The sequence below is a fragment of the Cibotium barometz genome, chromosome 40 (assembly GCF_041138505.1).
Source record: "Cibotium barometz isolate CiBa-2024 chromosome 40, ASM4113850v1, whole genome shotgun sequence".
Classification (NCBI taxonomy): domain Eukaryota; kingdom Viridiplantae; phylum Streptophyta; class Polypodiopsida; order Cyatheales; family Cibotiaceae; genus Cibotium; species Cibotium barometz.
Window position 1 is genome coordinate 39,170,647 of NC_141085.1, and position 15,367 is coordinate 39,186,013.

Below are 15,367 nucleotides of genomic sequence, written 5' to 3' on the forward strand. Positions count from 1 at the left end.
GGCACCTATGCTTGGTTGTGATAGCCAGAGTGCCATATGTCTGGCAAAGAATGCCATGTTCCATGCGCGCACAAAGCATATTGACGTGCGGTATCACTTCATTAGAGAAGTGCTTGAGCATGGCCTTATCATAGTTGTTAAGGTACATACGTCACAAAACCCTGCAGATGCTCTCACTAAGTGCTTACCCAAAGCACAACATCAGCTATGCATACAGATGGTGGGAGTGACTTAGCTTAAAGGCACCATTTATGCCTTTAAGTGGGAGGTTGTTGGGTTACAGGCCTAAATGACCCCCTCTATGTACTTTTTGTATATCTTTGTACATGGCCTTTTTTTTTAAAAAAGGCTTTAGGATTTTTTTTAAAAGTCCTTGGCCAAGTTCACATTGAACTTGGGCCAAAGACTGTTTTTTTTCTTAAAGGTCTCAAGACCTTACTTTTAATAAAAGGGAACACAAGGGCAAAATGCTCTAATGATTTTCCCCCAAAATCGTACGATCTCTCTCTCTGTGTTTTTCGAACCTCCACGCCTCTCTCTCTGTGTGCTCACGCCTCTTTGCTGCAGCCCCCAGACCACACTATTGGACCTTGTGCATCACCTGCTACCTTCCCTGCTCCCTTTCAGGCTGAAATCAGAAAATAATTGCAAGAGGAAATGCATGCAATGATTGCAGAGAAAGACAATATGATCTTGGAATTAAGACATGTATGCAAAGATAAAGGGCGAGATGCAAGCCCGAGTACGAGTGGAACTGCAGGTTGCACAAACTTTCATGCAGGCTGCAATCAAAAAATAATTGCAAGAGGAAATGCATGCAATGATTGCAGAGAAAGACAGTATGATCTTGGAATTAAGAACAGAGCTGAATGCATTGAAGGAAAAGTTAGACCATCAAAATGAGGGACAAGGCATGGCTGCAGCACCTCAAATGCAAGAGGAAATAAAAGAACTAAAATTACCGGTGGAGAAGGAGATAAAAACCTTTACAGAGGTTGCACAGCTCACCAAGGCTGTGGGGCCCGTACAGCCAGATAGCCTGCACAAAAGACAGCCGACAGCTGCTAGATGTCTACGACCTGCTCAGCCCTCCAGTCGGCCAGCACACAGATCAAGTCGGCCAGTTATACAGAGGACAACCTGGGGGCAGCAGAATCAATCGGCCATCATCTGGATGAGCCAACAGCCACCACAGGACAGCCTCCCACACCTGAGGAAAAATAGGGAAAAACATGAAGAGTGGGGAAAAATGAGGAAAACCTAAATCGGGTGGGCACACCCACAACAGAGGCCCTGGTGTAAATATACAGATAGGAGATGACTACTAACAGTTATATGTCTGCACTTGTTCCCCTTTTGTCCGTGCATTAAAGTCTCCTAATAGGAGGACCTCTCCTTGCTGGGAGAACTCTGCAATGTCGACAAATAATGGCGCATAGGGAATCTCTCCTTTCTCTGTCAACCTGCATGCACATTCTGATTTCTCTGGTGGGAAGTAGCATACTGCAATATGCATCACTCTCAAGCCAGGCTTGGCTAAAAGCATCCACATAAACGAGCCTCCTCATCGTGTCTAACCATTGTGAGCATGCCTCTCAAATGAGGGCGAAATAAGCATGTCACTCCTCCTGAGCCACGCACCACCCCACTGGTGCGTGTTTGTCCTTTGAAAGCTGATTCCCATGTATAACCCTCCACTTTGGGTAGCCCTCTCTCAAGACTTTGATGCGTTTCTATGTAGAAGATAGTATCCCTATCTGTGTAAGTCTCTGTGAAGCGTCCTGTGTCTGACCACAGAGTTCCATTGTAATTCCATACTCCCATCCTCAATGCATCTATGGTCTCATAGGCCCCGCACCGTCATGTGGGGCGCTTATCCGTCGGTCATCACGATCAATGGCCCATTTTCTTGCCTTGCGGGCTTCCATAACATGAACCATCCCGGCTTTCTTGTGTTCCACCTGTAGGGGGGGTGAGGTCATCTCCAAGGTATATTGGTGGTTCGGAGGGTGGCCCTCTTCTTCAAGAAAGCCAAACGGGACTCTGTATCTTTGAACTTGAGGAGGAGAGGCCTCTCCCTCGTCAAGTCCTTCCCGGCTTGCCAAGCATCTACAAAAGGGGTGTTAGTGAGGCCCATCTGTCTACATAAAGTCTCACCGTCCTCTTTCGGTGAGTTGCCCGCTTGCAAGCTTGTTACTCGCACATGTAGAGCCCTAGATTGGCAACGCTTCTCTTCCTCAAGCGTGGCCGTCATGATGGATGTGGCATTCCCGGGGGGGGGGGGGGGGGGGTGCTTTTTCACAACCTCAACCCATTTGGAGGTTTCTCCAACCTCTTCTTTGGTTGCTTCCATGTCTTTTCGGAGGCTTGCATGCTCCTCTCGGAATCTTGATTTGGCCTCTTGAATCTTTGCTGTGATGGAGGTTTCTCCAACCTCTTCTTTGGTTGCTTCCATGTCTTTTCGGAGGCTTGCATGCTCCTCTCCGAATCCTGATTTGGCCTCTTGAATCTTTGCTGTGATGGCCTTCTTAGCCTTCTCTAGTTCCGCCTCAAGTTTGGCATTGGCGTCTCGCAACTGGGCAATCTCTAGAGCAAGAGCTTCTTGTGTGGCTAGCTCTCCTTCCTCTTTGCCATACTTGTGCATCTCTTCCTTGCATAATTCCATACATTTCTGCATGCATGCAGCCAGGCATTGCGTCCTTCTAGGCTTCCATCTCTTGTCGCATCTCAGCTTGCAGCTTTTTGTACATTTCCTCTTTGCCCTGAATCTCAGTCCTGATAGCATGAATCTCCTTTTGATGCTGGTTCAATCTCATGTCTATCAGTTTCTTTTGGTCTGAAAGGGCATTTTGAGCTTGTTCTTCGATCTTGTTCACTTTGTCTTCAAGAGGGAGCACCATTGTCACAGTCACTCAACTCAAGCTGTGGTGAAGGACATGGGAGAAGACGGGATCTCGCCCGATGCGTGATGGGGTAAGGGCGGGAGTGGCTTCGGTTCAGGGTTCAACCATCGGTTCGGGGTATTGACATTCTACATTACTACACACAGAAGGGGGGGCGGCGCGGGCCGGGCGCGAGCTGGGCAGAAACAGGGTGTAGAAGGTACAGAGCGCGCAGGGCAAAGGGGAGGCGGAGGGAGCCCAGCGCATAGGTGCAGTGGTAGATCAGGGCGGGCAACAGCTAGAGGTGCACAGGCATGAGAAACAAAGAAAGAAAGAAAGCTCTATTAACGTCTACTAGAGGCCGAACTCGACCTATGAGACAAATCAATGTACAACTATCAATGTCTTTTGGAGAGAGAGAGAGAGAGAGAGAGAAATGAAATGAAATGAAATGTTATATTAACGTCTTCAAAAGGCCATAATGACCTATGAGACCAAAAGTTACATCATGGTGGATCTGATACAATGTCTGGATAAAAAAACCTAGAAAATGAAAAATAAAGATGATACTACTGGCACCTAGAAAATGAAACTGGAACTGGAATATAGCGAGGGGGGGGTACGCTATGGAGGTGAGTGGAATATAGTGAGAGGATACAATATCATGTGGGACGGAGGGGTATACTATGGAGGTGCCTCCATCTCATAATATGTGCCGCATCGGACACTGGCGGATCTCCTCAATATCCTCTGTGGTCAGCACCCTGACTGGGTGTCCCGCATGCCTCGCAAGAATAATCCGAATCTGCCGCTGCAACCTCCATCTATGCTGGGATGCCCCCCCTCCGTAGTCGTGGGCGTCTGGACCACCCAAGCTCAATCGCACGATCAATCAGTGTACCCCTGGTGTGGGCGGTATCCATGTCCTGCTGCTGCTGTGGTCCATCTGGCGCAGTGATGGCTGGACTAAAGAAATCTGTAATGTGCCTCTGAGTCTGGCTCTCTGTGCGCCTAAGCAAGCTATCTCTATGTCTCCGCAGCTCAAGCAAGATGCAGTACAATGGCATATATAATGCAGCTCTGTCTCTGGCTCCCCATGGCATACTCGGCATATCCTGGCCTCAGCTGGTATACCTCTATATCGGCCAATCTCAATCTCAAGCTGGTGTGAGGATGTGCGAATCTGACCAATAGCACATCGTACTGCATGAGACAAGTGTACATCCATGTAACTGGGTCTGATCACAAAACCATCTGCTGTGAGTTGAAGAAAATGCTCTCTGTAGAAAGCCATCTTCGTGCCCAGCTCCTCAGTCGGCTGTATCCATGTCCTCCTAATGTCCAGCTGAACTAAATCCTGACGGATGAGTCTGGTAATCTCTGTCCGTGTGAGAGTGAGAGAGGGTGCCTCCAGAGAATACTGGAAGGGAGGCAATCTGTCCATGCTAAAACCATGTGCCTGGAACCAAGATGTCATCTGTCCATACCAACAAGCCGTGTCTCCCTGTAAAGCTAACTGTCGGGAGGACTCCAGGGCGAGGCGTGCATATCTGTCTCGGGGGAGATCCCACAAGCCATGTATGTAGGAGACTGATCTCGTAAGAGCCTCAATCACCAGAGGGGCAGCCGCCAGCTCTGCTCGAATAATCTCATGAGGTACCACGGCCTTGGCTCTAATAATCCTAGCAATCATAGATACCAAAGGCCTCTCCATACCTCTCCACCCGCCTGCGCTGTGATGGCCCACTGAAGGTCCCCATATCTGCACTCCATAAAGCATAGCTGATGTCACTAGAGTGTCAAAAAGCCAAAGTTTCGTTCGAGGTTCCTGAAACTGAACCTGCGAAAAGTACTGAACTAAAAAGCTGAATTTGGGTGTGTAATAAGTACAATGAGTGGGGGAGGGGATGGAGCTCTACTACTAGGAGAATGCAAAGCTATATGCATGGAGTAGATATGCAACCTAGCTAGCTCCATCTTGTACCATATTGGGGGTATAAAATGGTATACATCAATGAAGGGGGTGTCCACAGCTCCCTAAAGAACATGCCTGGGTCTGCTCTGAAGCGAGCCAGTCGCTCCACACCCTCTCTGTGAAACTAAGCTCTGATCTCTGTCATCTCTCTCTGGTATAGGCGTGGTGTCCGAAAGCCAGGTGTCCTCTCTCTCCTGCGGGCTCTGAGTGTGTCTGCTCTCTGGAGAGTAATTCCCTCCTGTGCAGGGGTTGGGAGTGGGGTGGATCTCTGAAAAAATGTAGTAATCTGTGTTTGTCGTCCCCCCTCTGGAGCTGTCTGAGCCTGTAATGATGTCTCTTTGTGACGCTGTATGTCTAGAATGAATCTCTCCAGTATGCAATGGTCTGCTGCCTCAAAGAGCTGGCGTAGGGAATGTGGCTCTCTGAATAAAATGGGATATCTCTTATTGATGTCTGTATATGCTCTGCATCTACATACATAATGCTCCTCACTCTCCACCTTCTCTCTGCACAATCTGCATACCCTCTCCTCTCAGGGGATCCGTGCTGCTCTGCCAGTCTCGATCTCCAATTGATGTGATGAGACTCTAAGCTGACCAATAGCTACTCGGGAGCCGTGTGGTAAAAAGCCCTCCATGTATCTAGGCCTCTCTATAAATCCATCATCAGTGATACTCATGAAGTGATCTCCGTAGTACAGCATCTTCGGTGGAAGAGGCTGTGTAGGCGATATCCATGTCTCTCGTGTTGTATAGAGCTACCATAGGTCCTGTCTCAATACTCTGTTCCTCTCACTATAAAAGAGACGGATATGTGGTGCATCCCTGTCATACTGGAATGGTGGTAGATGATCCATGTCTAGGCCATGCTGTGAGAACCAATGTGTGACCTGTGCATACCATGATCCTCTGTCTCGTGCCTCAGCCAGTTGTCTAGATGCCTCAAAAGCTCTGCATGACAATCTGTCCTGTGGCATCTCTCTGAATCTGTCTAGCGGGCATATAGTCTGGAATATGGCCTCTACCATAATAGGAGGCGTAGCAAACTCTGCTCGGATAATGTCATGAGGTACTGACGGTTTGCTGCGTATCATGCGTGCCATCATGAGGGCTTGTGGTCTCTCTATCTGTGTCCACCAACGGGTAGCAAGGCCTGGCGCCCATACCGCTGCTCCATACATCAGTGCCGGTGTGACTACTGTGTCAAATAGCCACCCCTTCGTCCGGGGCTCCCGAAAATGCGCCTGGTGGCACTGTCTCTCTAGCATAGCCAATGCTGCATATCCCCTTGTCAATCTAGCTCTGGCTGCTGAACCCATGGTGAAGCGCGTGGCTGCTTCTGCAGAGAAGGTGACCCTTAGGTACACGTATGATGTCACCACCTCCACGTGGCGTCCTGCGAGAGTGAATGTCAGCTGACTCTCCCGCCCTGTCTCGATGTATGAAAGACCATAACCTTGGTTTTCCCAAGCTTCATAGTAAGATCCCTTTGTGTGCAGAAATCATCGAGTGCATGTAGATGTTGCTGTAGACCTCCTAGAGACTCAGACACTAATACAATATCATCAGCATAAAGCATAATATGTACTTAGGTACCTCCATCTCCGCCTCCCCGTGTAATGAAGTCAGCCACCTCATCAACCCAAATAGCGTGGGGGAAAGTGGGCATCCTTGCTTCACACCAATGGTGCTAGCAATAGTCTCGGACATACCTCCTGGGCATCTGACTCGCCCAAAAACCTACTCATAGAATGCATAGATGCCCCATGTCATATCTGCTGGTATGCCAAGAGACTGCGGGTGCTGAAAGAGCCTCTCGCGTGGTACTGTGTCAAATGCCTTGCGGAAATCCACAAAGCAGCAATAGAGCTTTCTCTTCGTCACTCTAGCCTGATCAATCATACATCTCAGAGTGAATACATGGTTAGTGGTAGAGAAACCTCTCCTAAAGCCTGCCTGCCTTGATGAGCATAAACCTGCTCGCTCAGCATATAAGCTAAGCTCTTGCTCCAACACTGCACCATAGAGTTTGGCAAACATGTGGCCAACCATAACCGTCCTGTAGTTGCTCTCGGATCGAGCATATCCCCTGTTTTGTGGATCGGCACAATGGTGTGTATCATCCACTCCGCAGGCAAACCCTCTGCTAGGGCCCTGTTAAACAGGTGTGCAAGAAAAGGAGCCAAAGAATCTACTGCATATATGAGATGCTCACCCTGTAGGCCCATATGGTCGGTGGCCCGTCCATGCTGTAGGCGGCGGATAGCTTCCTTTACCATCGAGTGGGCAAAGAAGCTAGCTGTGGTAGGTCGAGGCTCCTGTCGCCGAGGTATAGGTGGCTGCTGTGGGGCGTGGTATAGACCTTCTACATATGTGTGCCATGTCTGTGGGTCTGCAATGGGTGTCGGTGTCCGAGGCTCTCTGAGGTGCCGCCATGAGATAGGGCTATCTCTACTCATGAAGAAATGGAAGATCTCTAGCTCCTGTATCTCTGCGAAGGCCCGCCTTTTGCGGCGAGTAAGTCTCCTCATCTCTCTCCTCGACTCCTGCTCTGTGATGGCTCCCGAGACTCTTTGTATGCGGAGCCGTGCGTATAGGGCTCTGCACTCGTCATCATACCATCTGTTCTGGGGCATAGTCCCAGATCTCGCAGGCTCTCCTGAGTGGACACGATGTGGGAAGCTCTATAATGCAGTCGTGTGTAGGAGTGATGCCAACTGGGCTGTAATGGTATCCATAGGTGCCAGGGGATCCATGAGTAGGAGCCCATCCTCTACTCTGTCAGTGTATATGTCTGCCATGTCATGTGTGAAGTAGATGGTAGTGTGGTCGGTATGTGGGGGGCTGGTGATACTTGTGATCCGGCTAGTGAAAATGCCAAGTATGCATGATCTACCCCAATAGGACGAGGTGGGATGGAGAATGAGGTGACAAGCTGTGATGCCTCCAAAGACCCCATAATGTAGTCTACCATCGTGCCTCCGGTCCGTGTATGACCCCCATGTGGGAAGCATGTCAGCCCTCCTGATCCTGGCCACTGTAGCATCCCGTTATAAACAACGAGACGATGCCTAGCTCCCAACTCTAGTAAGTGGTCCCCATAATGTCCTCTGTCTGGTCCAGTGTCCTCTGATGAGAGAGAGAGAGAGAGAAGAAAGAAAGAAAGAAAGAAAGATATATTAACGTCTGCAAAAGGCCAAAATTGGCCTATGAGACAAACAAGTAGTACAATGATGTTCCTCCAGTCATCAAGAGGAAAATGTGGAGTGAGAATAAAATGTACAAGTATGACAACACGACCATAGGGGACTCAATAGTGGTGTACAAAGGAGAGGGTGTGGATGGAGTACTAGGGCTACTAATGCATCTCTATATGCTGAAGGGGTGATACAAGTATGATATGTTATCTACTCCTAACTCCATCCAGTCCCATAGTTTGGGTACAATATGTCATACATCCGATCTGAGGATGCCGTAAATGTCTGGAACATGCGTCCTGGATTAGAGCGAAAATGTGCCAGTTGCTCTTGGACCTCCTGTTGGTGTCGAGACCGGATGGCCGCGATCTCTCTGTGGTGTAGCTGTGGTGTCTGGTAGCCGGCTAGTCTGGGTCGTCGCCTAGCTCGAATCTCCTCCGCTCACTGAGATGTCACTCCCAATGTGTGTGGCTGGGCTACTGGTGCCAATCTCTGGAAGAAGTCAGTCAACTGGGATTGTCTTCCTCCGCTATGATGTGCAGGTGTCTGAAGTAAGATCTCCCTGTGTCTCTGTAGTGCTAGTAGTAGTCTGCCTAGCTGTCTCTGGTCCGATCTCTCCCAGATCTGTCTAAGTGATGTGGTCCCTCTAAAAACCTCAGGATAGCATGCCCTGATCTCCTGCAAAGCACCACACTGGCAAACAAAATGCTCCTCTGTCTCTACCCCCGTCTGGCATAATCTGCAAATGCGCTCTGTTGGAGGGATGCGTGCTGCTCTCCCAGTCTCGATCTCTAGTTGGTGTGATGAGACCCTTAGTCGCCCAATGGTTACTCTGGCTCCATGTGATAAGTGGACCTCCAAGTATCGTGGTCGCTGGATGAAGCCGTCTGTGGAGGTGCTCAAGAAGTGGTCTCTGTAGTCGAGCATCTTCGTCGGGAGTGGCTGACTGGGAGATAGCCAAGTCTCCTGTATGTGGCCCTGCCAAATGTCATGTCTCATGCCTTTGTTCCTCTCTCTGAGAGAGGCGTCTGTGTGGTGCAGCTAGGTCATACTGTAAGGGGTGGTAATATGTCAATATCAATCCTGTGATGATATCCACTGTACCACCTGGGAGTACCATGACCAGGTATGTCCCTCAGCAAGCTGTTTGGATGCCTCAAAAGTAGCCCGAGATACCCGATTTAGTGGGAGCTCCTGCATCCTGTGTGTAAAAGATATAGTCTGGAACATGGCCTCTACTAACATAGGTGGTACAGCAAACTCCGCTCGAAGGATATCATGTGGTACTGAAGGTTTGGTGCAGATCATCCGTGAGAGCATCAAAATCTGAGGGCGCTCTATCTGTGTCCATGAGGATGTAGCCAAACCTGGTGCCCATACTGCTGCTGCATACATCAATGCTGGAGTAACTAGTGTATCAAATAGCCACCCCTTCGTACGGGGCTCCTGGAAGTGTGCCTGGTGTGACACTGGCGTTCCAAAATTGCTAGTGCTGCATACCCTCGTGTCACTCTGTCTCTGGCTGCCTGTGCCATAGAGAATCTCCCTGATGAGCTAGTAAATGTGACCCCAAGGTATACATATGAGCCCACCACCTCTACCTGTCCCCGGGCTAGTGTAAGGATAGTCTGGCATCTAACTGCTGCTGATGTATGAAAGACCATAACCTTGGTTTTCCCAAGGTTCACTCTGAGTCCTCGCTCCGCACAGAAAGTATCCAAGGCCTGTAGATGCCTTTGTAGCCCTGTCCGAGTATCCGACACAAGAGTGATATCATCAGCATATAATAGAATGTGTACAGTCTTACCTGAGATGTCAATCCCAGAGCCTCCTCCGTGTATGATGTAGTTTGCTACCCCGTCGATGTATAAGCCAAAGAGTGTCGGGGAGAGAGGGCAGCCCTGCTTCACACCAATGGTGCTGGCAATCATATCTAATAGTCCCCCTGGGCATCTAACTCGTCCAAACACTTGCTCATATAATCTGTAAATCCCCCACATCATGTCGGGGGGTATGCCCAGTGTCTGTAAGCGGTGGAAGAGGCGCTCTCTCGGGACTGTGTCGAAGGCTTTGCGGAAGTCCACAAAACAGCAATAGAGTCTCTGTCTCTGTGCCCGAGTTTGGTCAATCAGGGTGAAAATGTGATCAATAGTAGAGAAGGCTCGCCGAAAACCTGCCTGACCAGGGGCACGAAGCCCCTTCCTCTCAGTGTGTGTGCTCAATTTTGCCTCCAGGATAGCCCCATAGAGTTTGGCCAAGGTATGACCAATCATGATGGTCCTGTAATCACCGGGGTCCAACATGTCCCCAGCTTTGTGGATCGGTACAATAGTGTGCATTGTCCACTCAGCCGGGAAACCTTCTACCAGAGCCCTGTTAAAGAGGTAAGCAATAAAAGGAGAGAGTGTGTCAGCTGCATAAATGAAATGCTCACCCTGTAAGCCGGTGTGATCCTCAGCTCTCCCATGTTGGAATCTATGTATAGCTCGAGATACCATATCGGTAGTAAAGAAAACCGATGAGGTCGGTGGAGTCTCGGTGGGGCGAGGGATGAGTGGCTGGTGCGGAACATCATAAAGCCCTTCTGCATAACTCTGCCAGCGTTGAGGATCAGTAATCGGGGTGGGGGGGCGTGGCTCTCTGAGTCGTCGCCAAGCAGTGGCTGCATCTTTGCTCACGAGCATGTGGTAGATGTCCCAGTATTGAGCCTCCTCATATGTGCGTCGCTTATGGCGTGTAAGAGACCGCATCTGTCTACTGGCCTGCTGCTGTGTTATTTCCCCTTTCGCTATCTGGGCTCAGAGATGTCGATGAAGCTCTCTGCACTCTTTATCATACCATCTATTATGGGGCATGTCCCCGGATCTAGGTGGCTTCCATGTCTGGAGATGGTGTGGAAAGCTGTGGCTAGCTGCTGTGTGCAGTATGTGTGAAAGCTGGGCTGTCAGTACATCAATGGGTGCTGTAGGGTCCATACCAAAGAGGCCATCATGTACTTTTGAATCATAAACGTCTGCAAGCTCCTGGGTAAAGTGGAAGATGGTACGAGATGCCTGAGTGGTCGGGGGTGGCAGATCAAGAGAGCTCCTAAGAGAAAAAGCCAAATAAGTATGGTCCGCACCAATGGGGCATGTAGGGATAGTGAAAGAGTCTATCAGGTCTGTGCTCTCCCACGAGCCCAATATGTAGTCCACAGTGCTGCTGCCTCCTGATGATGGGAAACATGTGAGTCTTCCCGATTCTGGCCATTGTGACATCCCGTTATAAATAACGAGATGGTGTCTAGCTCCCAGGTCCAGAAGGTGTTGCCCATAACCTGTACTGTCTGGCCCACTGTCCTCTAACATCCTTGTGGTCCCTGCATCTACATCGTCTAGTGCCTGTAGGATGAGGGGATCTGTGAAGTCGAATGATTCACACTGTCGATTCTGTGTGCGTGCATTGAAGTCCCCCATCAGGAGAACCTCCCCCATGGTCGAATAGTGTAGGATATCTGCGGATAGAGTGGCGTATGGAGACTCACTAGGAAGGGCCCCTCTCTCCTCTCCTCCTCCAATCTGGTCCTCCATGTGACCTGTGTTGAATCTCGACCCCTTCGGCGGGAAGTAGCATATTGCCAAGTAAACTGTTCTCACCTCTGAGAGCTGTAGGCTAATCCTAATCCACATGTAGCGCGCCTTTGGGTCTCTCGACACCACCCTGATACGTTGGTGTAGTGCTCGTCTGAATAGTATAGCGATCCCACCTGAGCCTCTGGAAGTGCCCTGTCGCATCCCTTGTCTATACACTGATTCCCACTGGTACCCTGCTACCCGTGGTAAGCCTCTCTCTGGGCTTTCATGTGTCTCTGTCAGAAAACATGATGTCCTGGTTCTCCATAACCTCCTCTAGTCTGCCTGGATGTGTCCATAGAGCCCCATTGCAGTTCCAAACTGCTGCATATATCTCCTTGTGCTTCTTGATAATTTCCTGTGTCCCATAGGCCATATGGCGCTATGCCACCATCTTGCCCTCTATGTATACATGGCCGTCTCTGTAATGTGCCTTTTTCCCTTCAGCACGTGCTGCTTTAATTTGTGGCATGCATGATTTCCTATGTTGTCTCTGCATCCAAGTTAGGTCATCATCAAAGTAGATGGGGTCCCCTGGTAGGTTTCTCAGAATAACTCTCTGTCTCATGAAGGTTTGCCTGCTCACTTCATCTGCGAACTGTAGCATTAGGGCTTTGGGCCGTCCACCTCAGGGGTGCACCCCTCTGTCTCTAGAATACATGTCACGCGTATGTTCAGGCGACGGATTCTCCTCATCTTCTCTTCATCTAGTGTGGATTGGACCATGTGCGTGTCCTCTTGTACTTCTTTCTTAATGTTTTTCTTGACCACTTCCACCCATCCTTCTCTTACTGCTTCCATCTTGCCCTCCAGGGTTTTGGTAATTGTCTGGGTGAGCTCCTCCTTCATGGCTTCTTTGTCTGCCTCGAGTATTTCCCCTTCTTCTGGGCGTTCACGCAGTGAAGCTACTTCGCCTTTAAGCTGGGCAATCTCCTCCTGCATTGTTTCCTTTTCTTTCTTCCATGTTTCTGCCTCGGTCTCTAGCTTAGCAATGCGATTGAGGAGGTTCTTCTGGACAGTGTTGAGGTTGCTGTCCGTGGTTTTCTTCAATCCTTCAGCATCTTTTCGAGCTTTTCCATACGTGCCTCCATGACGTTTCTTTTGTCGTTAATCCTTGTGGGCTGTGACTGTTACTTCAGCAGACCAGGGTTGGTCTCAACATGGTGCTGACCTTCAGGAGAGAGAGAGAGATGGAGGGGACACAGGGCGGGGTGCAAGCGGGCAAAGAGGGCGCACAGGTGGGATCTAGGGGAGGGAGAGATGCGCAGGAGAGAGAGACGGGGGGAGGGCAGAGAGAGAGCGAAGGGCAGGCAACGTGGGGGGGGGGGGGGGGGGGGGGGGGGGGGGGGAGGGCGCAGGTAGGCAGCAGGAGGGGGGGGTGAAGGGCAGGCAGCGCGAGAGAGAGCGAAGGGGGGCACAGGCAGGCAGCGAGGAGGGGGGGGGTGCAGGCAGGCAGCGCGAGAGAGAGCGAAGGGGGGCGCAGGCAGGCAGCGAGAGAGAGAGAGAGAGAGAGAGAGAGAGAGAGAGAGAGAGATGATTTGTTTGCTACCTCGTGATATATCAGGTTTGGGCTGTCAGTCTAGGAGAACACCGTCATGTCTGGTTTGCATCAGATGTAAAAGAGTCACTTGTTCTTCATTGGGCAGTGTCAAAAAGCTCAAAGGGAGAGTGGCAGGTGATACTTTTGATAGGCAGAATTTGAAGATGTTAGCTCAGAGAAAAGATATGAGGCCTCAAAATAGGCGCTGCTTATCTATATTTTTTTTTTTAACAGGCCCCTCCAGAAGGTATCATTCCTCCCAACTCCACACCACTTGAAGGCTCTTGTGAGACTGTGTTCAAAGATGGCATGGCTGGTGATTCATCTTTTCAGGTATCAATTCTCGAACGTTCTGAGTTTCATGCATGCGATTTTGTGCTTTCTTGAGGTTTTCTAGCTTTGATCAACACACACAGCTTGTTTGCGTTGGTGGTATCAGGCTTTGGAGATTAAAATCAGTGACTCTGGTATCATTGGCATCCCATTCGTTTTTCGGTCGGGTGATTCTTGGATAAAAACAATGGTTCTGATTTCTACATCTCCTTAGAGGCAGACAAGAAGCCGAAAAAGGTACTGGAGCAGCACCTTAGAAAGATGGAGCGTCACTAATTACGCTTCTTATTGCAAAGTACTGTTTTATGGTCAGCTAAAAGATATTCTTAAACAGGACCTTGGAGGTGGTGAAGGAACTGCCAAATGGCTGCTAGAGCAGATTGCAGACCGTGAAAGTGATGCTGAAAGGTCTTTGATGCACAGGTTTGTGACTCAAGGATTTTAGGCCCCTTGTACATTAGCCCCATCCCTCTGTGTCGGAGAATCTGACAATGGGGTGGCTGCTCATGTTTGGGCAATCTAGCTTGTCTGTCGGGGTTTCATGGGCTGTTGTTCTAAGGGCCTTATTCTCGCTTTGTTAAGTTCTTCTAGGATTAGCCAACTAAATTTTCAATGTATTATGCAGATTCAACATAGCCACGGATCTGACCATGAAAGCTAAAGGTGGAGGTCAGCTACCCTTGGTAGCAATCCTTGTCTGGATGAGGTTCATGGCCACCAGACAGCTAACTTGGAACAAAAATTATAATGTTAAGCCACGGTGAGTGTAATAACATTTTAATTAATTTGAACCATTTTAAGGTTTAATTGTGGCTGTGAATTCTATTCTATTTATCCTGCTGCAGAGAGATCAGTGCTGCCCAGGACCGGCTCACAGGTTTGCTTCAAGAGATTTTTAGAGACCAACCTGGAGACAGAGAGATTGTCAGGATTATTATGTCTACAGTCGGTCGAGGCGGTCAAGGTGATGTAGGGCAGCGTATCAGGGATGAGATACTAGTTGTACAGGTGACTCTTTTATTTAAGTCCTCATTGTAATGCATGACAAACTGTTTGAACGTAGGCTGGTTACAGAGATGTTTTTCCAGGCCGACAGTGGTGGGCCATCCAGGCTGCCTGCCAGCAATCTCGCCAGCCTAGCGCTCCACCCGTCCTACAGGCGGGCAATTTCTGTAACCAGCCTTATTAGATGCACAAAACATGCTCAAGCATCTTGTCACTAGGAAATTATTAACTCGACTCCAATCTTTTATGACCTCAGCGGAAGAATGACTGCAAGGGAGGTATGATGGAAGAGTGGCACCAAAAGCTTCATAACAATACAAGTCCGGATGATGTTGTGATTTGCCAGGTTTTTATTTGAGTCAATGATGTCCAAAAGCTTAACATTGCTGTTTTCTTGTTTTGGACTTGTTAATATCATGATTTTGCCTTGCAGGCGCTACTTGATTACATCAAAAGTGATTTAGATATCAATGCTTATTGGAAAACTTTGAAAGCTAATGGTGTTACAAAGGACCGACTTGCAAGCTATGATAGACCCATAGTATCAGAGCCTCGCTTTAGACCGGACCAGAAAGAGGGTCTTATTCGCGATTTGACAGCCTATCTGAAGACACTCAAGGTTTTTTTTGATTGATTTACACAGAAAGATTCTCATATCATTATTCACATGATCATCTAATGTTCTTTTTCCTCTTATCGTTGGGATTTATTTGCACGATCACCTAATGTTTTTTTCCCCTCTTTTTCCAGGCAGTTCATTCAGGAGCAGATCTTGAATCTGCGATTTCTACTTGCATGGGTTATTCTTCTGAGGTTTGTCTTTGT

General features: G+C 49.0%; 1 protein-coding gene and 2 pseudogenes across 1 annotated transcript in view; 1 reads left to right on the forward strand and 2 right to left on the reverse strand.

Annotated features, from left to right (window-relative positions):
- Positions 1–2,702: 2,702 nt before the first annotated feature.
- LOC147615484 (uncharacterized) lies at positions 2,703–9,173 on the reverse strand (annotated as a pseudogene).
- A 36-nt stretch (positions 9,174–9,209) lies between these two features.
- LOC147615485 (uncharacterized) lies at positions 9,210–12,458 on the reverse strand (annotated as a pseudogene).
- A 769-nt stretch (positions 12,459–13,227) lies between these two features.
- SEX1 (Pyruvate phosphate dikinase, PEP/pyruvate binding domain-containing protein) overlaps positions 13,228–15,367 on the forward strand; it is a 40,816-nt gene continuing 38,676 nt past the window's right edge. The window contains exons 1-9 of the mRNA XM_086779574.1: positions 13,228–13,339; positions 13,439–13,537; positions 13,644–13,774; positions 13,872–13,960; positions 14,163–14,297; positions 14,383–14,545; positions 14,799–14,888; positions 14,976–15,161; positions 15,293–15,355. Of these exons, the coding sequence (XP_086635700.1) occupies positions 13,953–13,960; positions 14,163–14,297; positions 14,383–14,545; positions 14,799–14,888; positions 14,976–15,161; positions 15,293–15,355 (645 nt within the window). The 5' untranslated portion in view covers positions 13,228–13,339; positions 13,439–13,537; positions 13,644–13,774; positions 13,872–13,952. The remainder of the gene's footprint in view (positions 13,340–13,438; positions 13,538–13,643; positions 13,775–13,871; positions 13,961–14,162; positions 14,298–14,382; positions 14,546–14,798; positions 14,889–14,975; positions 15,162–15,292; positions 15,356–15,367) is intronic.